The 27261-nt window shown below is 38.5% G+C and overlaps 1 protein-coding gene across 4 annotated transcripts; it reads right to left on the reverse strand.

The window, feature by feature from the left end:
- Window positions 1-253: 253 nt before the first annotated feature.
- Window positions 254-27261, reverse strand: senp7 (SUMO specific peptidase 7). Of its 4 annotated transcripts, XM_047370969.1 has the most exons (23): window positions 27106-27261; window positions 25948-26022; window positions 22936-23001; window positions 22713-22828; window positions 20804-21043; window positions 19639-19766; window positions 15345-15448; window positions 12791-13124; window positions 12047-12207; window positions 10556-10696; window positions 10432-10465; window positions 8523-8750; window positions 7941-8392; window positions 5860-5987; window positions 4561-4677; window positions 4344-4460; window positions 3312-3407; window positions 3059-3228; window positions 2921-2970; window positions 2782-2825; window positions 2316-2384; window positions 1615-1765; window positions 254-1487 (listed from the first exon to the last, which is right to left on the reverse strand). In XM_047370969.1, the coding sequence occupies exons 2-23, from the start codon at window positions 25999-26001 to the stop codon at window positions 1347-1349; spliced, it is 3141 nt and encodes a 1046-aa protein (XP_047226925.1). In that variant the 5' UTR covers window positions 26002-26022; window positions 27106-27261; the 3' UTR covers window positions 254-1346. The 4 variants fall into 4 exon arrangements, with proteins under 4 accessions (XP_047226925.1, XP_047226926.1, XP_047226928.1 ...); XM_047370970.1 differs by lacking the exon at window positions 25948-26022 and having other exon boundaries at window positions 27106-27252; XM_047370972.1 differs by lacking the exons at window positions 20804-21043; window positions 22713-22828; window positions 22936-23001; window positions 25948-26022; window positions 27106-27261 and adding an exon at window positions 19859-19865.

A 27261-nucleotide genomic window follows, 5' to 3' on the forward strand; every position in this document is an offset into this window, starting at 1 on the left:
GATTATACTGGCAAGCAGAGCAAAGTAAACATGCTTCGGCTAAAGGGAGTTAAAGAATGAAAGTAGTGAGAGTAGAAGTGTGTGTATGTAAAAGAAAACCTGCAAGAAACTACCAAACAGATACTGAGAGTTTACTGAACCTGGAACGACCACTAGTGTCAAAAATACACTCAAAGATCTGCAGATTTGTTTAAATTTTCACCGACAGTTTTAACCTCAACTGCTAGTTTCAATCAAAAAGCAAACCGTTTGATTTAGTTTGTTCTAAAAGTTTAATGCAAAACAGAAGCCAATTTCATTCTGGGATCATCTCCTTGATGTTGATCACATTCATCTTGAACAATTCACCTATAAAAGATGATCTGTGTTATAAAGACAAAAATAAATACAAACAAGCTAGAATGGAAAACAAAACCCTACAATCTTATTTCTGATGATAAATTTACACAACGGCAGTAAAGAACTGAACTAAGTTTTAAACAGCTCTTATCTAACAAGCAAACTAAGCCAAAGTCACAAAGTTTAAACTTTTAAAGTTTTAATGATTGTGTGAAAAAGAAATATCCGCCAATACTAAAATCTGTACTGAAATATATAATCTACTGTACAAATAATTAAACTAGAGGCAATTTTCAAATGAAAGAAATGGAACATCAAGACATTTTCCGAGCAGTAATGTGGTATATTTATATCGAGTGAGTGAATAGTTATCAGCTCCCATCTTTTCCCTTTCATTATAGCTGGATCCGCACTGGCTTGCCGTAGACGTGTACAGAACGTTTTGCTTTGCAGCAGAGAGGCGACGGCGGGCAGTCATTTTCTCTGTTTCTCCCTTCTTGTTAAAGTCCTGAGGTTTAAATCTCGGCAAACTTGAACAGAATCATAACGACCTGGAAATCTTTAACTCAAACAAACTTAAATTTAAAGTCTAATTAATGGCAGCAAAGCATGTAAACTGACTGCGGGTGCTCAAATTTTTCTTTGCAAGATACAATTTACTACTGTCCCATTTTCACAGGTTAAATCAATGTTAGGATGCAACATCAGACAGAAAAAAGAAAATGTAATCCAAAATTTTGGTATAAAAAAAAAGAAATCTCTAAACAGCATAAAGAAAATTAAGTAACATGTGAGGTTTTACAAATCTTTAAGCCTCATTTGGTTGGATGTACAGACGTTTTGATTACTCACCAATCATCTCAACAGCTTTATGGGTTTTGTTAATGTTAGGGACACTGAAATAATCAAAGCAACGTTCTCCAGTTTACACTGAAATAAAGTGTCTTTTTCTCAGTATGAGCCTATAATGTACAATGGATGCAGGAATGTGATGCAGTAGAGCTCCTTCATGTGTTTTTCCTGTCCAGGTTCTGATGCCGGTACAGGTTAATGATAAGATTTCGGATTTCATCCCGTTTCCTCCGAACCACCTGACGTGAGAACCATTTTCGAAGCTGTAGAGGTAAATCGAAGTGCACCACAGGGTCCTGCACCAGAACAAGTAATTTTTAAAAGATCAGCTTAAGAAAAATATTCCATTTAATGTTTTTATTAAAGCACATCAGATTATGCAAAACAAAAAAAATGAAAGGGCCATAAAGTAAAGCGGTTTACCTTTAAAAAACACTCAACGTATTGAAGAAGATAAAGGCCACAGTCACTGCTGTTATCCTGAAGTGGAACCTGACAATGTGAACTTTTCAACTGATCAGGACCAAAATCCCTTGATAATCCACGACGGACCTCCCATTCTGACTGCAAATACCTGGAGAACACACACATACAATCTTAAAAACACATTACAACATACAGCAGCAGAAAGATTTACTGAAACTCCTGGTAAACATGTGTAAAACCCTTTAAAATGAATTACTTTTATTGGACCAGTATATCACCACTGTGGACATTTTGGAAAAGTTCCACCTTTTCAGTTTTATACAGTAGGCAACAAAAGCATGCAAAGAAATTAAATGGTATCCAGGCTCCATTTACTGGTGCAATATTCCTTGTCCCAATAAGAAAGCACCTAGTCCTCTTTCACATTTGACATGGTTGGAGCATACAGGAAGAGAAACATCCTTTTACAATTTCTCTAGATCAGTGGTTCCCGACTCAAGTCCTGGACAGCTACTAAATCATCCCGTGCTTCCCAGACATTCAGCTGGTATTTAGATTCTAATGGCTGTTCTGGAGAACTGGTGACCCGCCACACTCTGCTGAAGTTCTCCAACAGTGAAACTTGAGTATTTTTTCCCTTACCCGTCTACTCACCGTGCATGAATGCCTGCACTCTAGGCTTAAAGTATTCAACTTACTCTCGTAGGAGTTTGCAGATCCGCTCATGAGAAGAAAGTTTGAGGGAATCCATGATAAGAATACACGGCCTACAGGAAAGAGACATGCGAGCCTGTGATCAGAGTCCTCATTCAGTTATAACTGTGGTTCCTCTTGTAAAAAGTATTATAATAGTGCAAATAAAAATCCAAGTCAGGTTCAATAAAACGAAAATAAACTTTTCTGCAAAGGAAATGTACGTCAGACAGGCTTCCATCACCTAATGCAGAGCTAATTATCAGGAAGTGTCGTCATTCGTCATCAACATAGATCAATAATTAGGAACAAAACTTAAAAACAGACATTGTTTGAGATATCTATGAAAACTGAAAAAACCTCCAAAAGAAAAACTGAACTGGAAGAAATTATAAAAAATATTAAAAGTAGTTTGTGTATAATAAACTGCTCTGAGGCCTGAATGCCAAGGTATCACTGAGAGAAACTCACCTTCTGCAAACTGTCCGTCTCACACACGTCAGCTCCGTGCAACTCTAACGGAAAGAATGGGGAAATTATTACCAATAATAAACTAGAATTGTAGAAATTAGAAAACATTTTTGTTGAGCAAAATAAAATCAGTCCTTACAACTGGACAAGGTGGTGGCAGGTCTTTGATGGCTTGATCCTGATCGTTTTCTAAAACGACACATTTAATCAAAGCGACTGCAGCCGTAACACACAGCATCACAATAATACAGATCCTACTATTAGCATGCATGCTTACCTGTCCCTGTGTCCAGACCGTCACTGGGGTCCAGTCTCAGTGTTTCTGCATCATCAGTAGAACCTTTACATTCCTGGGCCTCATCTGGATCCGGGGACTCTCCCACCCAGTCCCCCAGTTGAGGCTCATCCAGTCCAGGAAAGCAAATCACCACTAAATACCAATGAGCTCTGAACAGAGACAGTAATGGCGTGGGTTTAACATTTTACATGAATGACAGTAAAACACAGTTCCTTCTGAATACTGTGCTTACTCTTGATTAACAGGCACAAACAGGAAGTCCTTGTCAAAGATGTCCACATGTCGGGTCCATGTCTTCACTCGCTGGTGCCGCCTCTGTCTCTGACAACTTGAGTCCATAATAAACTGATTTTATCAAACGGCTTTCATTCATAAGCAACATATTTGAAATAAGTCAACTGCAAGAGAATAAACAGCTTTGTGAAACAAAATAAGGTTAGACAGTAAAACAATTCAAAATAAGCTTAAAAAAAGTAAAACAGGTGTTAAAACAAATGAAGTTTTTATTGCAGCGACATGATCTCACTGAAAAATGTAGAATACAGAGCACATTTATTCAGCAGTGAATAGAAAAACATGTGTAGCAGCACAGTTTGGACAACACCTTTTTGTCAATAGGGCATCAATTAGTCTTTTTATTAAACATTTCTCAAATTGGAGCTTACAGAGAGGACATCTTTGACCATGCCTCTGAACAATGGATCTAGATTATCCAGAGTTCAGGCTCCACTCTTATGCTCTTCAGTAAACCCCACAGGCTTTGGATTGGGTTTGCGCCTGGGAACATAGAGTGATTGAGCAGGGTTGAATTTGTGTCTGGTGAAACATTTATGAGTTGATTTGGCAATAACGTGCCTCATTATTCTCTTGATTGACCTGGTGATGACACATTTTTGGTTTTCTGGCAGAGGCCACCAGATTTTTATTGGAAATAATAAGTCCACGGCATCCCAGGTCCTCTGTCATACTTTACTGCAGGTATGAGTTATTCAGTCCCCAGAGAAACAAGAAATCATTGATTACTGCCCCAAATTTCCTAGACAATACAAAATAATTTGAATAAATAATTTTTAGAAACACGCATCCGTTACATTTCTTTTATGCAGATAGTTGGCCATGCCAACACCTGGGACAATTATTTATAAAAAGGAGTTTTCTAAATTTTTCAGGGAGAATTATCTTAACCATGCAAACTAAGTTTGAATTTTCCTGACATGAGAGCAAGCCTTTGAGACCAAAAACATACCAACACTGGTTCACTTACTAGTCATTACTGCCTCCTTCACTGGCGTTGTCCCTGCGCGTCAGCTGCTTGTAGAAGAAGCTGCTGAAGATGTGGGAGCGCTCAGAGATGGCAGCAGATGCATTCTGGATGAGGTATCTGTTTTAGAAAAAATTTGAAAAGAAATCACAACAGGATGCAGCCCTCTGCTCCACAAAAACCTGAGGAACAGACCAAACATTCAAAATAAGCTGCTTACTTTAGGTAAAAATCAATGATGACGTCGTTGAGGTACTGTCCACTATCAAGGCACTGCAGATCTTCAGTTGTTACAGTTATTCCTCCTTTCAACGGTGGTGGAGGAAACTGTATTAACCTAAGAAAACAAATGAAGGCAGGACCGAAAGGTAGTTTGCTTTTACAACTTTAAATTACAAAGATATAGGGTCTACAGTGGGGCCAAAAAGTATTTAGTCAACCACTGATTGTGCAAGTTCTCCTACTTAGAAAGATGAGAGAGGTCTGTAATTTTCATCATAGGTACACTTCAACTATGAGAGACAAAATGAGAAAAATAATCCAGGAAATCACATTGTAAGATTGTTAAAAATTTATTTTTAAATGATGGTGAAAAATAAGTATTTGGTCTCATACAAACAAGCAAGATGTCTGGTCCTCACAAGACCTGTAACTTCTTTAAGAGGCTCTTCTGTCCTCCGCTTGTTACCTGTATTAATGGCACCTGTTTGAACTTGTAATTTGTATAAACGGCACCTGTCCATTGCCTCAAACAGTCACACTCAAACTCAACCATGGCCAAGACCAAAGAGCTGTCGAAGGACACCAGGAAGACATTTGTAGACCTGCACCAGGCTGGGAAGAGTGAATCTGCAATCGGCGAGCAGGTTGGTGTAAATAAATCAACTGTGGGAGCAATTGTAAGAAAAAGGAAGAGACCACTGATAGTCTCCCTCGATCTGGGGCCCTACGCAGATTTTTGACTGGCTCCGTAAAAAGCATGTCATGGTCCTAGAGTGGCCAAGCCAGTCTCCAGACCTCAATCCCATAGAAGATTTGTGGAGAGAGTTGAAAGTCCGTGTTGCTCAGCAACAACCGCAAAACATCACTGCTCTAGAGCTCTGCGTTGAGAAAAGGGCCAAAACAGCAGCTACAGTGTGTGCAAACCTGGTGAAGACTTACATGAAATGTTTGACCTCTGTCATTGCCAACAAAGGTTATGCTTTGTAAAGTATTGAGTTGAACTTTTGTTACTGACCAAATATTTTCCACCATAATTTACAAATAAATTCTTTAACAATGTGATTTCCTGGATGTTTTTTTCTCATTTTGTCTCTCATAGTTGAAGTGTACCTGAAGTATGATGAAAATTGACCTCTCTCGTCTTTCTAAGTAGGACAACTTGCACAATCAGTGGCTGACTAAATACTTTTTGGCCCCACTGTATATTCATAATTATTTTTCTTCCAATAAGAAAGCTGCAGTAGACATTTGTTTTACTGCCTCCAACCAGGCAACATAAGGTTGGTAGGTCACTTACCTTCGAGTCAGTCCCTGATGCTTGAATTTAGTCCATTTAGAGTCAGGTTTACAAAGCGACACAGAGTAGGATGCTTTTCTTTTACGGTGGCAAACTGTATACACAGGCCTGGCTTCGTTCTTTATGCTCTGTGGGAATAAATGTATCTAGTTAGAGGTTTTCAACCTTGTGTTCAAGACCCAACAATAACCATCAATAAAATGAGTTAAAAAAGCAAACAATGTTTCAGCCAGCGAAAAACCTAGTGCTGATAGATCATTTTAATTGCCGTAGGTATAAAGGAAAGTTTATACCCGTTACTTTTGGCCCTCGAGAGCCCTGAGCAGAGAAGCAGCCAAAATTACCTGAGCCGTCCATCATGGACGTCAGACACAGAGCTGCTGCTGGCTGCTTTGATGATGTCTGACAGTTTTTTTGTTTTTTTATTAGGTTACCATGCCACAAAATAATGGCAAAAATTGAGTTCGATTCAATAAAAGACCTGCGGAATAAAACCATCAGTGTTTTGTCCCCATTAAAAGTGTTCAGTCCGTGCAGAAAAATCGAAAAACCAATTGTTTGCAGGGATTTTTGTTCCAGATGGCAGACTTGATGTCAGTGACTGTGCTCAGATATTTGTAGCTCTCTGCCGTTTCCACTTGTGATCCATTGACAGTAATAGGTGGAATAAATGTTGCAACGTGACGAACAAAGCAGGGGAAAAAACCCATCTTGTTACTACCTAAAGGGTCATTGTGTCTAGTAATGAACCTTTACTTTCAGGAACGCACCTAAAACACGCAGGACTTTGTTGAGGACCCAGATCTACAGCTCTTTCAAATTCTCTGCAGGTTTCTTGCTACTTGTCAGTTTTGTGTCATTTAAAATTGTTCATATATCAAATCTCTTGTTTAGGACATGACTGCAACCATTTTCGCTGAAAATACTTCAATGTTTCAAGCAGATTAGAGGTTTTTCTTGTGATTTGTGAGAAAGTAAAATAAGTCTGATGATTTAATATTTCTTTTGGATGTGTAAACCTTTGCCATATAGGGGTTTAGAGGTGCAAAATCCATCACTTGAGAACAAAACACATGCAAAGTTAAGAGACCTTTGAAGTTTTTACTAAAAAGACGTCACTGCAAAAACCCGGGCCACAAAATGTTAGAAACCCAAAATAATTAATATAAAATTCCTAAAAAGTTAAAAATTGTGTAAAGAAATGCCCGAAGGGAGCATAAGGGTTAAGAAAATTTAACTAAGGTCTCAGAAGTTTCCACCTCTCCAAAGACCATAATACTACAATCAGTAGTACAAAAAGTACAAAATGAATAATTATTTGTAACTTCTCTCAGCTTCCATCATTGCAGACATCTTGACCTGCAATGACCAGGCAACACAGGAAGGTTAACAATGGCTGAATTCAGCTCAACATCAGCACAAATTCCTTTACATCATGACAGATTGAACCCTCTCCAAGTCATTAGGTTAGGAAACTAGTAAATGTGGACTTTTCCATGTTTATAAACAGACGCCTCAGAGAGACATTTATTAATTTATGCCCGGACTGTACACAACTTTCACATCAAGGCAGAACACTGAGGTACTAACTTTGATCAGCATTTTCACAGGAAGTCAGGTTTTTCTCATTTTTCCTCAGCCAATTTGGTATCAAGATATACTAAAATATTTTAGAGGAGTTGAGTCAACACCAGTAAAATCGTTGTTCCTGCTGGTGTACCTAGCCTGCAACCAGTTGCAGGCTAGGTACACCAGCAGATAGCCTTACTTATTAACTGGCTAATATTAGCTCAGTATACTTGTGTTACACCACTAGTAGTAAAATGGCAAAAATGGCACATTTACAACTTGAAAACTAACTACTATTAAACTATGACCAGCATTTAGACCAATGATAGGTTGGCTATATGCTTTAGCAGCAGCAGGAAAATTTGCTTTGTTTTAAATACTATTAGATTACATCCATTTTTGTGTAAACACCGTATATGTTTTCAAGGCCATCATACCATGATAATCTCTCACCAACCAAGCATCTTCTGAAAATTTTCGTTTTAAAAAGAGGTAAGTTGGGAATCACTTACATCAGAGGGAGTCTTGGGTTCGTCACCCTCCTGATCCTCCTTTGGTTCAATTTCTGTCTCTTCTTCTTCTGTGGCCATTTCAAGATCCACCTCCATGTCATTCTCAAAGTTAGTATCCACCCAGATGTGGGAAGTGTGGATTTCCTCTTCATCATAATGTGAACCGTTCTGGTCTTCACTCCAATCAGAGTCAGCGCTCTTCATTCCAAGTATGGAGAGCAAATTTGAGTCCGCTCCAATTCTTTTCATCAGCTGTATGCTATCGTCCAAAGAAAGCACCGGAGTATCAATGTCTAATAAACCATGAAGTCCATCTCCATCATTGTTTGCAATGTTGTGCTCATGTGTCATTCTGTTGATGCAGTCAATGTCCAACACAGAGCGAAGTAAAGCTCCTTCCATCCCCTCCAAAGGATCTTTGAGAGTCAGCAGGATAAGGGGGCTGGCTTTTCCTATTAAAATAAACATAGCATATTCACATGCCAAAAAACAACTAACAGTCATTTTAAACAAGAACAAATAAGCATTTAACCAAAAGAAATGTTTAAGAAGTGGTAGTTTTTAATATTTCCGCCCTCTCACCAGTATCTATGGGTCCATCTTCACTGATGCATAACTGGTAAAGCTCCTGCTGTATGGCAGCAGCAGCAGTTTCGGTCACATAAAACAGCAGGACACCAGGCGGTGCAGGATCCTTGTCATCTTCAAAGTGAATATCTTGAGCTTCCAGCTCCTGCTGATCCCAAACACTATACCTCCTGAGCTCTTTGCGTTCAAAAGTTACCAACCCCGTCAGCTGCTCACTTGTGCCTGAGGAGAAAAAGATCAGGCTCGATTAATCAAATTTGACCCCTGCTTATAATTACACACACGGACAGTATTTAGCTAAAAACTGTTCATTCCCATATTTGGGCAAAACTAAAAGAAGTTCAGGCTTTATTGCCAGGGTGTGTAAATGCCTCTGCTGTCTGATATGTAGGGATGTCCCAACCCAATCAAATTATCGATTTTTAAATGATCAGTATCTGAGTTCATGACCCAACTCAACTCCTGATTTGTTGATCCGATTCTGAGAATCATGCCGACACTGTGTCATGTGACCTGCGTTACAAACTGAGCTCAGACACGGTTCTCAATGTAGGAAACGCTACTCATTAAGTTTTAGAACGTTGAAGGCAAACAACTAAGTTTATACAGCAGGGCTAACATTGTCCCTTGTAAGCTTCCCCCAAAATATTTTCTACAATTAGTTTAGATCTAAATTATCAATGAGTCATATAAGAAAAAAAAGCCTGCTGGTAGTTGTGTGTGTCGAGTCAGAAGTCTAGAAACAAATAAGCTTTGTGCGTTTTAGGCGACATGATTTCAGGACGTAGTTGCAGCAATCTTAACCATGTTGGGACGAAATCTCTGTTGCTCTCAAGAAAAACAAAAAGGGGCATACTGCAGAATCCTGACTGTCACTGATGAGGCAGTCAGGTCTACTACTTATAAAATGTGGCGTGACATTTAAACGGACCTTAAGGCTGCCGAGTTGAGGTTTTGGACTGGGATTTAGTATCAGCAGATGCCCAATGTTACATGACTCAGTCCTGATTGGAAGATTCCTACTCAGTAGGGGCGCTCCATCCAGTTCAACAGTGTTGGAGTGTGTTTCTTACCAAGTACTGTCCAAGCTAAACTCCTTGAACCATTTAAAACATCTTTTTACTGAGTCATAATGACACTGCATTATAAATATATCAGTAATAGATATGTGCCTTCAGCTTAATATAATCAACATCAAAACCGTTTATAGTGTGCAGTTAATGTTACATCAATTATTAGGCCTTGCAATCTGGGATTAGTTTATAGTTCTAGGTTACAAATGTTTAATTATACAAGAACTTGTAATAAGTAGTTTGTTAAAATGAAAATAGTCATTAAAATTACATTTTTATCCATGATTTTCCCAAGACACCAAGTAACCTGTGGTCTTTCATAGAGATGGAGCAACCTCCTGGCATTCAAACAAAGAAAATCTTTATTTCCAATTGAGCTGCTGATGTTTCACACATGTTTCGTTTTACAGAAATTGTTTATAAATTAAGCAGCTACACCATCATTTAATTTTTCTTACGACCAAATAATTTCTGGTAGATTCACCCACCACATGAATTTAAGATTCAGAGGCTCAGAGATGAAAGTGGGCTTTTGAAGTTTTAATCCACATGGACAAATTAACTAAATAGACCACTAAGCTAGGGAAAGATGGTACACAGACAGCTCGATTAGAACAAAATAAAAAAAGGCTCCTTTACTTGCAAGGTTGAAACAATGTGGACCAAAGGTCAAAGGTAACCCTGATTTCTGAACAAACTCCAATCGAACCAGCTTAAAGGGACATTTTCTTTTAGGGAGTCATGGCACAGGTCATGAATTAAGGGAAGAGGTTTGCATGACTACAGGCAAGTTGTATCATTCATATGCATCAAAAGAACAATCCAGGTACCTTTAAGAGGGATGATTACTTTATTTTTTGCTATCTGTGAAGAAAAAAAAAAACAATTATTACACAAAGTACGATAAAATGCTTTATGTAAAACTTATCAGCGTTATAACCACTGGATTTTTACCATGAGGCCTCCATCTGCTCTCATTTTGTAACATCCGCAGTACATGGCCAAAAACGGCACACTCAACGAGGAGTAGTCCACCTCAGGGACAGGAGAACCTGGTGCTGAAGGTGGACTCTCTTGAACAAGCATCTGTAACACCTGAAAACCAAAAAAACAAACATAGTTGATGGGAAGACTGAATTGATGACAGCCCAATAATTATCCTTCTGATTTACCAGAGGTACAAAGAGCTGATTCAGGTTTAAGTTTCTAACGCTGGAGTTTTCTGAAACCACTTCGTTTAATTCGTTAGTTTGGCGACATCTAGTGGTAAACACACAAATAACAGTGATGTCTAATTCTGCATCTCAGCTCGCCACAGGGACCATTTTCTGAATACTTTTTATGCACAACCCAAAACAGTTTTGTGCAAACATGTTAGAAGACTGTAGATCAACCAATCAGTCGACACAAACTCTTAATGGACAAAAATCTCTTAACTGGTTCTGATCAGTGACAGGCAGGTCAAATACTGAAAAATCCTATTTTTCCCAGGCTTAAAATGCATTAAAATTAGGACCTGCGTCACATTTTCCTATGTGTTATAATCCTTAGGAAAAAAAATCTGAATAACTCAAAATTGGAATTAGCAGGACAGAAAAGCCTGACTGCTGCAACTATTAATGACAGTTTTCTACAAAGTTATTCCAGGTTAATAATATCAACGTGCTAACAAAAAAAGCAAAGCATCATTGCAGGATTTTTAAAAATGCTTTAAAACTTAAGTTTTGGGGTCCTTTCCTGACATTATGCAAGTCTTCCACTCATCGATACCGCAGCTGCATTGTGTTTAAATCCATTTTGTATTGGTTTGGTTAGTGGCCTTCCTTCAGTGCACGATAATGACAGTTTCCTGCTTGCACCACTTAATGAAATAATTAATGAGTTTATAGAAGTCAACAATGCATTTATAGAGTTGAATTTTTCAATGTAATCAGGCTCCTGTGGGAATTGCTGTCCAGACAATCGTGATCAACCTTCAAATATAAAATACTGTGGATAGATAAGTTCCTCGGACCTTCAGAGATAAAGATCTCAGGAGCTCATGTCTTCTTGGTGGGTGTGCTTGATGTTAAGTTGCTGCTTTATTTCTGGTTAATAGGTTTGTGGTTTCATGACGTATGATTACAGTCTTTCAAAATATCTAGCTTATGTAAACAAAATGTAACTTATCATATCTTTACCATGAACATAAATATCTCCACCGTCCTCCTTCCTAACTTTTGTTTGGTTCAGTTTACACAGCAAGGTGGAGTGAAATAAAACCTTAGACATTTAAGACATCAAAGAAGTCATGTTAAACTCCGCATCAACTTAGCTCAGTTTAGAAACCCGTTTTCTGCTGTAACATTAAAAAGTTGAGCAACATCTGGTTGTGTGTGTAGATATGGGAGATGTTTCCTTCATGTACAGAGGGAGCATGCATCAGATGAAACCTGCTGGACCAACCTGCACCTCCTCTGTGTCTGAAGTTTTCTCCTGTAGGAACAAGGTTTCCTTTGAGGGCTTTCTAAATATGACTTTATCGACCAGAGAGGCATCTTCCCGGACCAATTTGCTGCGACATTTGGGGTTGTCGCTGCTCTCCTCTTCATCGCTGGACAACACAACTGAAAAGAGGGAAAAAATTCGTTCGTATCCCACAGATTGCCACTCTGGGTCCCTGAGCAAGACCCTTAGCCCCATAATGCTCCCCGGGCGCCGCACAACGGCAGCCCACTGCTCCCTATAAGGGAAGGGTTAAATGCAGAGGGTCTAATTTCCCCTCGGGGATCAATAAAGTATCAATTATTATTATTATTATGCAAACAAGCTGATTAAAAAGTGAATCTTGTCTGTTAAAGAGAAGCTCCTCCGATAATCCATCAACATGCTTGACTGCGATAAAACAAACCAAAAACCTACTAGCTTGTTTCAAAATCTACAGCATCACAAAAATAAAAAGGTAATTTTTTCATTTTAATCAAGTTGGCAGCGCACCAACAACAACAAACCTAAATTTAACCAAAGCATTAACGCAAAACTCTAAATTACCACTTACCCCAACAGAGATAAGCAGATTATTGCATTGTTAGTATCCTTAGAAAGTTTGGTGTAAGTGCCTCTCAATACAAAGTTCTTAGTTCTTTAAGGACTAGTACAAAAAAGGCTAACAAGTTATAAGGATCATCTATAATGTACTGGTGTACTCACTGGGATCAGATGGGCTGGTTTGGGTTGTACTGTTATTCCTGGGTGATAAGCTCAGTTTGTTGCTGATAATGATGCCTTCAGGCTCCACATGAGGGATGAGTGGGACCATGGGCTCCAATCCATCTTCTGCTCCAACAGTGAACTGTACAATACAACGGTCCAAGCTCTCCAGATCTACATCTTCCTCACTTTCTTCCTGACCAACAGACATCGGGGCCCGTTCTACATCTTTTCCAGCCTCTCCTGTCTGACGAAGCACACTCTCCCGCTGGCGCTTAGGGCTACTCATACTCATTCCATTACACTGAAAGCCAGGATCCTTTCTTTTACGCTTCTGTAAGAGGTTAAGGATTTATTAAAAGATCAATAATGAGGACAATTTAAAACAGTTTTCTAACCTTTCAACTGTAAAATAAGAGGGCAGAGAAAGGGTGCGGCACATTTTTTCAGACATTTTCTGGCATGTATCGACAATTAAACAGATTTGGGAAATTTTCACGGCTGTAGGGGAGAAGAATATCAGCACCTAAGAACTGTACTTGACATTCAATTAGAAAAATAAAAATCTCAAGCTTCTATACAGCACATTTAAAACAGAAGTCAATCAATCCTTGATGAAAACTAAGACAAGTAAAAAAATATAATTAAAACATAAAATTTGGATAAGAATTAAAATCCATTTTAAGACAGAACCTCGATACAGGAATTAAAGACTAATGTTGAGGGGCCACAGAAAATAGGCAGTCTGATCTTATTAGCATCAATTTATTTATCAGTATAAGCTGTATATTGTAAAACCTACTTAGCAGACCTGAGATGTCTCTGTGGCGTATTTGTTTGTAAAAATATTAAGGATAACTTGCAGTCAGGTCACATAATGAAATAAAAAGCAAAAATATAAAAACAAAACCACAATCCCTAAACGAATATCTGCTAAAATATGAGTTGCAGCATTTCGAACCAATTCAATTTGCCATAATGTGCCATTTTGCTCTACTGGGAATAAACTTGCCAAATAACTACATAAAAATGCAATGCATTGCCATATTGTTTTTCCCCCCAAAATGTGCCAAAGAAAGAGGACTAAGTAAAAATAAGGCCAAGAATGGACTCCTGAGGAACACCATGACGGAAAATAGTGTTGAGGAGGAGACCGAGTCCTGATGCTGACGGGAAGAAAATAAAATCAGGTGGGCTCTGAACCATTTAAATTAACTCTTTTTAGTACTCTTTACACACTCCTAAAAGCACCTTTAACATCACCAGAATCTGTGCTGTAAAAGGATTTAAAATCTGGAAGTCTGGAAAATCCCAATACTGTCCTGCAAATGTAAAAATGTTACATCCACAAAAATAAATCATTTCCAGAAGGAAAGAAATGGGATTTTACATCTGGCTGGAACATTTTAGAGGCCTGAAGTTTCCATATTAGCTTTATAGCATTGGCTGCTCAACTCCACCTTTAAAAGTAGCTCACAACAACAAAACCTGAGTCCAAAATGGCGTTAACCTTTATGTGAATGGTTGGGTCAGTAGTCTCCCAAATTTCTGTGACAAAGTGAGGGGATATATCATTTTGAAGGACAAGTAAGAGGGCTTTTATATGATCAATAATTTGGCTAAAACTGCCTGCAAATAGTCGTTTAATCTGGCTAGTTAAAGAGGGAAAGAACATTTTTTTATATGGACATTAGATTGGGCAGATAGAGAACTATCTATTATTAATGGTGAAAAAAAACACAAACTGTTATTAGAAATTACTGAAAAATATTTAGTTTTTCCCCACCAATAATGTCCTGATATTTATTCCCGTCTTAGATTCAAAAGACACTTTATGTACTGCTGAAAGGACCAGAAAGTTCAGGTGCTTTGGCAGGAGGAATAAAAACAGGACCACAGTTCTTCTGTATTAAGAAACGGCATGAACTTTGCAGAAGAGTTAAAAACGTGCTTTAAAGCAGCAGTGAAGCAAGCAGCAGTGCATGTGCAGGCTTGATCATGAAAAGAGATATCTCAAAGAGAAATGTGTTGTGATCAGTACGACATTTTAAGTTAGAGCTCTAGTGTGTCTCCATGAACTTGTGTAGGATCTTTTCATTTCAACACAACAAATGAAACCTGACAATTAAAACCTTGTTTTGGATAGTTCCTAACAGAACCAAACTCATAATCAGAAAATAGTGTAAAAATGTCCTGTAAGGCCTTGATCAAAACATGAGGCGGACATAGAAAGCTGGCACCATGAAATATTTAGTCAATTAGACCAGTGGAGAATCCAATTAAATAAGGTACACAGATATCTTCTACTTTTTTGTACTGTTTTCATCCACTTGTCACCGTTTTTAACCTCCTGTAACACTTACAGTACGATGTGCACTGAGCAAGCATTGAAAAACATTTTTACTTTTTTTATATAACCTAAAGACCCAAGACCTTGTGCTTCCTAGTTTGGCGTTGAGACCAAAACTTTAGGGATCACTAGATTTAACCATGATTGATTAGATTAAAGCCACATATCAATGGCTATATTTTGAGGTTTAAAAATGGTACGTACCGATCCACGCTGTTCATCTTCTTCTGATCCAGTCAACTTCTCTTTGGTGAAACCTGCAGACTTCTCATCACAGCCTGGCTTCCAGCTCAGCGACAATCCACAGTCTGCATGAGAGACAAAACAGATGAATCTACAGCAGCAACATAAAAACAGAACTTCTGATCATTTGAGTAGGAAAAAAAATTTTTAAATATGTTGCTGTACTAGGTTAAACATGCTTGGGGATACGACCCTATGCCTTTTCTGTGGGCTTTTGTTTGAGTTTGTGTTTCAGAGCAGCAGGTAATTGGTGCTGATTGGAACTGGAGGCAGCTGGACAGTGTCTTCACAGTACTGTAAGCCCCACCTCTTCCTGGGACCTGCTTCCCTCTGTCCTCATCAGCATTTGTTTTTTTTTTCTGATTTTGTTTAAAGGATTTAATAGTTTTAAGTAGTTGCAGTGTATGGTTTCTCTTCATTAATTATGCTTTGTGAGCCAGACCAAAATAAAGAGTGAATTCTGATGTTTTTGCTTTAAAGATCTTTAAAGCGCAGCCGTTTTTCATCTGAACCAGAAATCTCATCAGAAAACTGAAACATACATTTATCTGCCAGTCTTACGTATACCTGTTCAACTGCTTTTTGACATAAAAACACTCAGCCAATATGGGAGCAACTCTAATCAGTTAGGCATGTAGAGGCGGTGAAGGAGACTTGCTGAAGTTCAAACTGAGCCTCAGAAAGAGGCAGAAAAGAGATTAAATTTAATCTGAACATGGCATAAGCCCCTTTTCCACCGAAAACCCCAGGCTTTGTTTTACCCAGGTAATAGGAATCCCAGGGAATTCTGTATTTTCTTTTTCCATTGCCTATAAAGGCTAAGGACTATTTATTTACATGACCCTAATGACATATATGGAAGTTGTGAAGAAAACTGCACTACACCTTTATTCCAGCAGATGGCAATACTCCTTTATTCCGTTTAAAAGTCAGTCAGTCATTTTCTACTGCTTATTCCATAGTGGGTTGTGGGGGAGCTGGTGCCTATCTCCAGCAGTCTATGGGCGAGAGGCAGGGTTCACCCTGGACAAGTTGCCAGTCCATTGCAGGGCAACACACAGACAACCATGCACACACTCATTCATACACCTAAGGGCAATTTAGAGAAACCAGTTAACCTAACAGACATGTCTTTGGATTGTGGGAGGAAGACAGAGAACCCACACATGCATGGGAGAACATGCAAACTCCATGCAGAAAGACCCCCGGCTGGGAATTGAACCCAGGACCTTCTTGCTGCAAGGCAGCAGTGCTACCAACTGCACCACCGTGCAGCCCCTCTGTTTAAAAGTCTTTTAGCTAGATAATTGTTTGTTTCAACTGATAAACTGTAAATAAGAGCAGTTTCAGAGTTAATTCCTTCCATTATTTCCTAAGTTGCACTGGATCCATAAGCAGAAGAAGCTTAAATAATTTTTTTACATTTAAGTTTTTACCAACCTGCATCAGGCCAGAGTTGTTGCTTTACAACTACATGATTCATTTAAAATAACTACTAAACACTGATTAACACACTTATTTTTCTTTTATTATAATCAGGTAAACTCATATCAAATAAATACAGAACATGTTTTAGTAAAACTTTTATTTATTAAACTAAGAAATTTGATAATCAGTTGAGAATTACAGGGAATCGATACCTTGACTGTCTAATCATAAGCAAATATTTATATAAAGTAGAAGGTGGTTAGACAGTGGAGTAGAGGATGGCGGGTCACTGGGAACTGTGGTTTCTTCTCCTGCAGAAAACTATATAAAACGTTAAAATATTAAAGAGTTCATACTCCACTAAGTCAGGTTTACATGAAAACATGGAAAATTTAAATCACTCTGATCATCACTGCTATAAAATATTTGTCTAACAGAACTGTGGCTAAATAGTTAATAATTAATGCCAACAATAACTTAAAATGACACAAATTTCCAGTAAATTAATTTTCTGGTACTTGCAGTTGTTCACCGCATACCTACTAAACGCTTTATATTCACTTTCAGCCGCCACAAACAGATAACAGATAGCGGGAAATCCCAGAGTGCCGGGCCGAGATCTGGCAGCGGTTAATGGGGAAGTCCCAGTCCAACCACCTGGTTAACTTAGCTTACCTTAGCAGCCTGACCCGCCTGTAAGCGGAGCTCCGCTGCTCCGAGAACTCAGAAAAAACATTTAAATATAGGCTCATTCTGGATGAACTGACTGCACAGGTGAAGTTTTGAGGTCTACTTTCTTGCTTTAAAACATCTTAAAACTACTTTTTGTGACAAATCAGTGGTTTAAAAACGATTAATTTCTATAAAACCTCTGCCTTTACTGCAGCTGCCAAGCCTCTGTGCACAGTTTAACAAATCCCAGGAAAGCTGAAAAGACCTAAACCAGACCTGGATCATTTACCCATAAAAGTAAAGCCCCGGGAAAGTGAAATTACCCGGTTAAATTTGTATAGAAATGCAACCTGGGCTTTACAAAGGCTGGGGCTTTCTACAGGCAATGGAAAGGGGCCTATAGTTGTTGATGCAAGACTAGCTGCTCTGAGAATTTCAGAAACTGCTGATCTACTGGATTTTTCACACAAAACAATCTCTCAGGTTCGCAGAGAATGCCACAAAGGAGAAAATACCCAAAGAGAAGCAGTTGCGAGCATGGAAATGCCTTGTTGATGCCAGAGGCAATGGTAGCTCAAATAAACATTCGTTACAACCAAGGTAAGCAGAATATAATCTCTGAACACACCTTCAAGCAGATGGGCAGCATCAAGACGACAGCGGTTACCCCTCCTGTTGGCCAACCACTGGAAACTGAGGCTATCATTTATACTGACTCACCAAAACTGAACAATAAAATACCGCAAAACCGTTGCCTGGTCCGATGAGTCTTGATTTGGACTGAAACATTCCCATGATAGGGTCAGAATATGGAATAAACATAAAAACATGGATCCATCCTGCCTTGTATCAACAGTTGAGCCTTATTGAGGTGGTATAATGGTCTAAGTGACACATACTTGGCACACTTTGGGCCTCTTAGTAACTTTTGAGCATTGTTTAAATGCCACAGCCACATGTTCATCCCTTTACAACCACAACCTACCCATTTTCACTGGTATCCTGAACATGACAATGACTTATCTGCACTCTAATGGCCTCCACAGTCACCAGATCCAACAGAACACCCTCGGGATGTGGTGAAATGGGGGATTCACATCGTTGATGTGCAGCAGACTAAATCAGAAGCAACTGCATAGTCCTGTTAAAGCTACTACAATACGAATTTTATCTGAACACAACATTGTTTTCACTGTGTAATGGTAAGCACCATTAGGTAAGAGCAACAAACTAAATATTTGCTAAACCTTTCATCCTACCGACATAAAGACAGTCCTGATAGCTTTGCCGTTTCCATATTTGTTTTTGTAACAAAGACGTTCTTGATAAAGAACAAATGAGGAATGACATAAGAGGCGTTTCAGCCATCACAGATTTTCAAATATACAGTTAAACGGTAATTATTTATAGCTCTGGCAGATTGAGGTTGAAATTAATCTTTTAATTTTATCAACATGTTTTTTCTTACTGAAGGCGCAGTACTAACATTTTGGAACCCCCCAGCAGGAGTCCCGACTTGACAGAGAATCTATGGAAGTAGCTAAAGATTAGGGTGATGGTAAGAAGCCCTTCCAGGCTCAACAAAAAAAAAAATGAAGTTGAAATCCCAGTGGAAACATGAAAAAAAGCCACTCAGCGAGTATAAGAAAGGTTTGGTTACTGTGATGCCAATGAAGACGTTTCAATTAATTACTGAGAAGGATACAAATAATTTTTAACACCATTTTTTAAATAAAAGGTAAAACCAAAGATGCTTTTTTAAATTGATTCTTCTTTTACAATGTTTTATTATGTTATGGGAAATGCCCATCTCATTTCCTATCAGAACAAAACCTTCTTGGTCCAATAGAAATAAAATAACCTTTGATAACATCTGTCATTTTATTCTGTAAAATAGCTTTAGGTCACATGTAATCACAGTTAGGAATCTGCTCTGCTGGATGAACAGAAGAAAATGAATTGTTGACAGGAAAAAGCTTTAAGATGAAAAAGCTCATTAAGTGATTTCTGCAGCAAACCCTGAGTTAATGAATTTCTCCTATTTAGAACATCATTCAGCAGTAATCAACGAGGAAGGGTAGGGAATGGTAAGGGTTACACTTTAAATCTCTCTTTCAGATGCACGGTCAACAAAACACAGATAATGTAAACCCACCTACAACCTCAGCAAAAGTTTCTTCTTCTTCATCTTCTTCTTTACTGTTTTTGCCAATTATCACCTCTTTGATATCCTGGTTTTCCTCGTCTTCGGTGTACTGATGTTTTCTATTTCTCGTTGCTGATCTATAGAGATAAAAACATCAGGGACTATCAACAAATTATATCCACCATAACCTTGAGTTCAAACTTGTGACAAAACAGAGAAAAGAACCAACTGAGGGAGAAAAGAATCCTCCACACTGTTTGTCCATTTTGGTTTGGTTTTAAGTAAAAAAGAAAAAGCCTCATTCAGTTTCGAACTATAAATCCAGAGTCTGAAACGGGCGGCGCGTTATGGAAAACTCCAGCACTGAATAATTCAGACACCAAAGTGCCGTTGAATAGACTAAACATGGTCAAGCACGTCATGATTTTAAAACAAGATAATCACCCAGGGAACAACCACAAACTTGATCTTACACTATAAAACAGCCTCACCCTGCTGGACATCTGCGTTAATCAACAACTAAACACAAACCAAAACTGCAATTTGGGATCTTTTGTAAAAACCACAACGACTGAGGATTTTATAGCCACTGTCTCCAATAAATAGCCTCAAACAGCAGAGGGTCACCCACAGTTATGTTTGGTTTGATCACGTGTCATAATCTCATTTAATTTATAACAGTCAATTGGTTCAAAATAAATGGAGAAGGGATCCACCATAAAATATTCAGTAAATGACTATACTATAAGATTAAACTATATATAAGATTTTAGCGTTTTTATCATTATTCGTCTCCACAATTCACTAAAAACACTAAACTACCAAGAGTCATAAACACAATAATAAGTAGTAGTTAGTTCTTTATGAGCATGAAGTAATGCGTAGATATGAAATGACGAATAAGTGGATCAACCCGGAGCCGTTTAAATACCGTACAGAAAAAGCATCTTAAACCATTTTTTCTGTTTTTTGTCCTTTACATTATTTGTATTAAATATATTAGATGTACAACTTAACTGATAAGCTTTCCGGATCTAATTAATAAGTGTTCGTTTTGCAGCTCTGATAATTGATGTATGGAAAAAGCTCACAGTCCTTTAGCAGAATTAGCATCTTATTGTTAAATAGAAGTTGGAAACGTTCGAGGCAATGGTTAAAAAAGAAGCCGTCTTACCTTCGAGAGTTGGGGGTCCTCTGTTTGCCTTTAGATGTGACATTCTTGCGCTCGTTGTTCCTCTCCTCCGTGTGACTGGAGCAAGTTTCTCTGCTGGGGAGATCGTCCTCCTTGCGCTGACCATCATCCTTTCGAGGACTGGACAACCGTCTAATGTTGCTGCTCATTTTTATCCTCGCTACGTAATCCTTGCCAGGTTCTGTCTTTAAAACATCTGTTAGGATGAGACGTGGTTTCCTCCTAAAGGAGACAAAACAGAAAGGCTTCTTTACCCCCTTCATCTTCAACACTTTGAAGCTTAAGCTTCCTTTTCCCAGCAGATAGGACTTTATTTGTACCAGCTGATGGACAGGGAGGGTCTGAATGTTGCAGATAAGCAATATGGGTTGTCATGATAAGTTTGACATTGAAGTCATGAAGCTTAAACACAACGTTTCCCTCAAGTAGCCTGACTTAAAGGAGAATCGAAAATAAATTAAACAATGAAAATTGTATTTTCTAACATGTAAATGTAACTGCTACAACCATAAACTGCTGTACTATGAAGTTGTGCTTTAAACCAAAACAAAGGGGTGCATAATTATGAACTGGAATTAAAAGCATACATGGTTTTCAAAATTTTTACAAACACAAATCTGAAAAGTGTGGCCTGCATTTGTATTCAGCCTGCCAGAGTCAATTTAATGCCAGTTTTGCACATCAAGAGGCAAATATATTTGCACCCCTTTCTTTGTAAAATAACTCATGGTCTGTCAGATTGGATGGATATAGGTCTGAACTCTCACTAAGTTGTTTGAAAATTGAGATATTCCTCGACCTAAACCATGCCATTGTAGCTCTGTCAGGATGTTATGGGTCCTTGTCAAGCTGGAAAGTGAACCTCCGCCCAAAACAGTCTTTTACAGCTTCTAACTGGCTTACTCCCAAGATTACCCTGTATTTAGCTCAATCTATCTTCCCGTCAGCCTTGTCTCTTCTGAAAAAAAACATTCCCTCAGCATGATGCTGCCATGTTTCACAGTGAGAATGATGTCTCTAGGGAAATGTTCAGTGTTAGGGTTCTGCCACACATTGCATTTTGCATGCAAGCCAAAAACTTCCATTTTGCCCTCATCTGACCAAACCACCTTTCTGCTTTGGGGCTCGTGTCAAACTGCAAATAGGACTTCTAATGACTTCCCTTCAACAATGCTTTGTTTTAGCCACTCTTCCATAATTGCCAGATTTGTGGAGTGCAACACTAATTCTCATGTCGACACATTCTCCCTCCAGAGCTGTAGATCTCTGCAGCTCCTCCAGGATTACCATGGGCCTAGAAGCTCCTGAGATTAATGCTCAACCTGCCTGGCCTGTTAGCATAGGTGGGCGGCCATGGTTTGGTAGGTCGGCAGTTGTGTCACACTCTTCCTATTTTTGGATGATGGAACTGAACAGTGTTCTTGGACATGTTCTGCTTTAAACTTCTCCACAGCTTCATCTCTGTCCTGACTGCTGTGTTCCCAGATCTTCATGATGATGTTCCTCTAACAAACCTGGGAGGCTTTTATAAAACAGCTGGATTTGTACCGATACTGATAATATACAATGAGCACATTTCATACACTTTCGCTGTAAAGTGACTAAATGTGCAAAAGTTGAAATAATATTTCTGGCACTGTGCAAGACATTTATTGTGACCTATAAAGCTGATGAGTGGAAAGACTAACTTTAGGAATTTTAACATCATTTCCCAATTTGGATGCAAGGACAGTACCCCTGCAACCCACCCAACATTTTAGAAGTTGTACAATTAAGTGACGTCCCATGTTGATCTAAACCTATACTACAGGGAAAACTTTCAGGGTAGGTACATCCAGTTTGCCATTTTTTTTTTTATTCAACCATAACATCAGTACTGTCGCTTACTTACCTCAGTATTTCTGGACTTTTTGAAGCTGCAAGACTGCAATCAAGCATCGTGGACCCATTTTTATGCCTCGAATAACAAGATTTATATTTACAATCAGCAAACGCAGTCCAGGACACCTAAGAAAGGGAGAAGAAAAAAATATGTGAGTCTTGAAAATATTCCCAATCGCTATAAATGATAAAAAACACATAACGTGGTCGAAGAGATCAAAGACTTGTTGTACCTGTCCTTCTAACTTTCCACCTTCGGATGACAGGCAGCCCACGGGTATTCTCAGCGGGTTTTCCATCTAAAACACAGACACTGATTAGTTAAGAATCTTTTAGTTAAATAGCCACATGTGAAACAGAGATAAGAAGCGCTTTAGTAAAAAATGAGCCAAAAGACACAGGTAAAAAAGCAAACATATAATGAGAAAGAATAGTCAGAAAAAACAGCCGATCTCTTACGCAGCGACACAAAGAGCAAATATACAATGCTTGTGAATCAAACCAATGAGATGATGAATTCAAAGAAAAACAAAATAGCAGAGCACAGGTGAGCAGCACAGATGCTCGACAGCACGATTACAGGTCCTTCTCAAAATATTAGCATATTGTGATAAAGTTCATTATTTTCTATAATGTAATGATGAAAATTTAACATTCATATATTTTAGATTCATTGCACACTAACTGAAATATTTCAGGTCTTTTATTGTCTTAATACGGATGATTTTGGCATACAGCTCATAAAAACCCAAAATTCCTATCTCACAAAATTAGCATATTTCATCCGACCAATAAAAGAAAAGTGTTTTTAATACAAAAAACGTCAACCTTCAAATAATCATGTACAGTTATGCACTCAATACTTGGTCGGGAATCCTTTGGCAGAAATGACTGCTTCAATGCGGCGTGGCATGGAGGCAATCAGCCTGTGGCACTGCTGAGGTCTTATGGAGGCCCAGGATGCTTCGATAGCGGCCTTTAGCTCATCCAGAGTGTTGGGTCTTGAGTCTCTCAACGTTCTCTTCACAATATCCCACAGATTCTCTATGGGGTTCAGGTCAGGAGAGTTGGCAGGCCAATTGAGCACAGTGATACCATGGTCAGTAAACCATTTACCAGTGGTTTTGGCACTGTGAGCAGGTGCCAGGTCGTGCTGAAAAATGAAATCTTCATCTCCATAAAGCTTTTCAGCAGATGGAAGCATGAAGTGCTCCAAAATCTCCTGATAGCTAGCTGCATTGACCCTGCCCTTGATAAAACACAGTGGACCAACACCAGCAGCTGACACGGCACCCCAGACCATCACTGACTGTGGGTACTTGACACTGGACCTCTGGCATTTTGGCATTTCCTTCTCCCCAGTCTTCCTCCAGACTCTGGCACCTTGATTTCCGAATGACATGCAGAATTTGCTTTCATCCGAAAAAAGTACTTTGGACCACTGAGCAACAGTCCAGTGCTGCTTCTCTGTAGCCCAGGACTGGGGAATGTGGCACCTGTAGCCCATTTCCTGCACACGCCTGTGCACGGTGGCTCTGAATGTTTCTACTCCAGACTCAGTCCACTGCTTCCGCAGGTCCCCCAAGGTCTGGAATCGGCTCTTCTCCACAATCTTCCTCAGGGTCCGGTCACCTCTTCTCGTTGTGCAGCGTTTTCTGTCACACTTTTTCCTTCCCACAGACTTCCTACTGAGGTGCCTTGATACAGCACTCTGGGAACAGCCTATTCGTTCAGAAATTTCTTTCTGTGTCTTACCCTCTTGCTTGAGGGTGTCAATAATGGCCTTCTGGACAGCAGTCAGGTTGGCAGTCTTACCCATGATTGGGGTTTTGAGTGATGAACCAGGCTGGGAGTTTTAAAGGCCTCAGGAATCTTTTGCAGGTGTTTAGAGTTAACTCGCTGATTCAGATGATTAGGTTCATAGCTCGTTTAGAGACCCTTTTAATGATATGCTAATTTTGTGAGATAGGAATTTTGGGTTTTCATGAGCTGTATGCCAAAATCATCCGTATTAAGACAATAAAAGACCTGAAATATTTCAGTTAGTGTGCAATGAATCTAAAATATATGAATGTTAAATTTTTATCATGACATTATGGAAAATAATGAACTTTATCACAATATGCTAATTTTTTGAGAAGGACCTGTATTTGTTGCTGCTGATGGTTAAAAATAAATCAATTGTCTCCTACGGTTTCCCATTTTTGTCTCATGTTGGAAAGTGTAGCTGCCTGCATGTGTTTATGTGGAGGCTTTATGCACATCCCATTTTAATTGCATCTTTATGTGGAGATAAAGTGAATGCCTGAATTAAATTTTACCATCCACAATTCCAAAAACAATACAATTAATAAATACTAGTCAATTTAAAGTTACTGTTTCCTGTATTACATTTTAAGTACAAGCTTTAATAAAACAATTTGATTTTCCCTTGGAGTTTTTATCTGTAAATGCATAAATTATAAGAGCTTAATTTTAGTTATTTATGTCATGCTGAAGGTGGCACTCTATATATACACTTCATACTCAAAAGTGCAAATTTTAGTTTATATTTTATTTTGTGGAATGTAAAAAAATAGAAAATATTTTTGTAAGAAAATAAATATATATGAATAAATAAAACTGCTTTTCTTGGGGGGGGGGGTTGTTTGGTATAAGCGATTATTCAAAAATATATATATTTAAAAATATTTTATTTATTTATTAAATACATACATATATTGTGTAAGTGGCAGCAAAAGTTAGTAATAAAGGGATTTCTAGCAGCAAATACCTGTTGTTTTTAAAGCTTCTTGAATCTAAATTTAATTAAAACACAGAAAAATTACACCAAACATTAAAACATTTGTGAATTAAAATATTTACCTACTAATGAGTTTTTCTTTAACAATTGGAGAATTAATACAAAACGTCCTGGTTTCAGTTTTTCTGCGATGGAGAATATTTCCTTCTCTGTTTTGGGTGACTGTAAACTGAAGCTGTGCTATCTGTCAGTAAGACACAACAAGAATCAACTCTGGCATAAAAGCCAGAAATGATCTCACAGTTACCTTCACAAAGATGCAAACTGGTAATAGGATTGCTTATAACACTTGATTGTGTACAAAAAAACTACAAAACAATCACAACTGCAAAGCAAGCCAGCATCACATAATGACTCAGATTTATGCAGTTAATGTCGTAAATGGAGAAACTATCATGCAACTTAATACACTGGAAATAAACAAAACTAATTTAACAAATACCAGCTTGTCCTTGTCAACAAACGGAATAGTTAAGGCTCTTCTTCGCTCCATCATTGTTCAAGATTTCTTAAGGCACTGCAAGACAAACGCAAAAGGACATAATAATATAAGTCTGTCCTCTGGCAAACATACAGCAGGATAATTAGGGATGCAAAATAAGATGTTTTTATAGCTTGGGAATCTTCACCGGAGACCCGATTAAACAACTAACTCACCCATCTTAAAAGTAACAAAGATAAATGACAACATAATAAAAAGGCAAAGAGAGAATAAGAAGGTTCAGTCCATATTATGGACAAAATTACAGATTAACTGCTAACCAAATGTTGTCAATGATGTAAAACAGGGCCTGTGGTACTGTTCCAGTTATTCCGTTTTTGCAAGCCTGGATTTCATAGTTGAAGCCAGTTGTTTATGTTTCAGAAACAAAGAAGAAAACCCTGCTATGTTCTGCATCTCTTGAGGTTTTTAGTTCCACTATGCTAATCTCTGGGCAAAAACAAAAAGCAAAACCAAACACTTCAGTTAAAAGGGTAAGATAAACATCCATGTAATAAATATGAAAATGTATTTAATCAGTAAAGCCTAGCATAAGGAATGGAAAACCATCAAAAGAAAGACCAGCTTGCAGTTCTCTGGAACATGGTAACTATGGATAATTAGCTGTAAGGGGTGAACACTTCTTTGTGTAGCAGGTGTCCTGAAGAAGACTATTTTAAAATGGATATATCTTTCAAGTGCAGTATTTGTTTGAGCACAAATACTGCACTGAAAATAAGTCCGATTTTTAGCATCACTTTTATCGTTATCACAACAGTACCACAAAATGTCGTGATAACATTTTTAAGCCCACATCGTCCAACTCTATAAGCTAGAACCACTCAATGTTTCTTTTGTCATTGGACCCATGTGTGTGTTGCACAGCATCACATAATGACTCAGATTTATGCAGTTAATGTCAGTGTATCGCATCTTTTCAAAACCCGGCCAGCCGAGTTTAAGACATGCACACACCCGCAGCCAGTGCGTGCTTTACTTTTCAGTAAATATTCTGCACAACACAAAGTGTACTTTTCTTCGTAGCTAAGACTAGCCGACGCAGCTAGCCCCAGTAATGCTAAATGTTATCCACGCTGCTAACCGTAGACGAAAACCTACCCTCCAGGCCAGAGCCTCCTCTGATACTCTCTCTTTATATCAGTAAAGTAGCTTTTCCAGCAGTGTTTTACAGTCGCAGCTTGCTGGAACAGACAGCACACATCCTATCCACAACCTCGACTCCACACTCAACAGGCGCTTCTGGTTCCTGCAGCA

Source organism: Girardinichthys multiradiatus, chromosome 7 (genome assembly GCF_021462225.1).
Source record: "Girardinichthys multiradiatus isolate DD_20200921_A chromosome 7, DD_fGirMul_XY1, whole genome shotgun sequence".
Classification (NCBI taxonomy): Eukaryota; Metazoa; Chordata; class Actinopteri; order Cyprinodontiformes; family Goodeidae; genus Girardinichthys; species Girardinichthys multiradiatus.

What these genes read in the sequence shown, in the direction of transcription:
- senp7 (XM_047370969.1), bottom strand. Translation starts at nt 26,001, where the DNA reads ATGATGGAGCGAAGAAGAGCCTTAACTATTCCGTTTGTTGACAAGGAC. An exon ending in GAGCAGATGGAGGCCTCATG is followed by an intron (nt 10,466 to 10,555) that starts GTAAAAATCCAG and finishes TTTTCTTCACAG; the next exon opens with ATAGCAAAAAATAAAGTAAT. An exon ending in CATCAGGGACTGACTCGAAG is followed by an intron (nt 4,678 to 5,859) that starts GTAAGTGACCTA and finishes TTGTTTTCTTAG; the next exon opens with GTTAATACAGTTTCCTCCAC.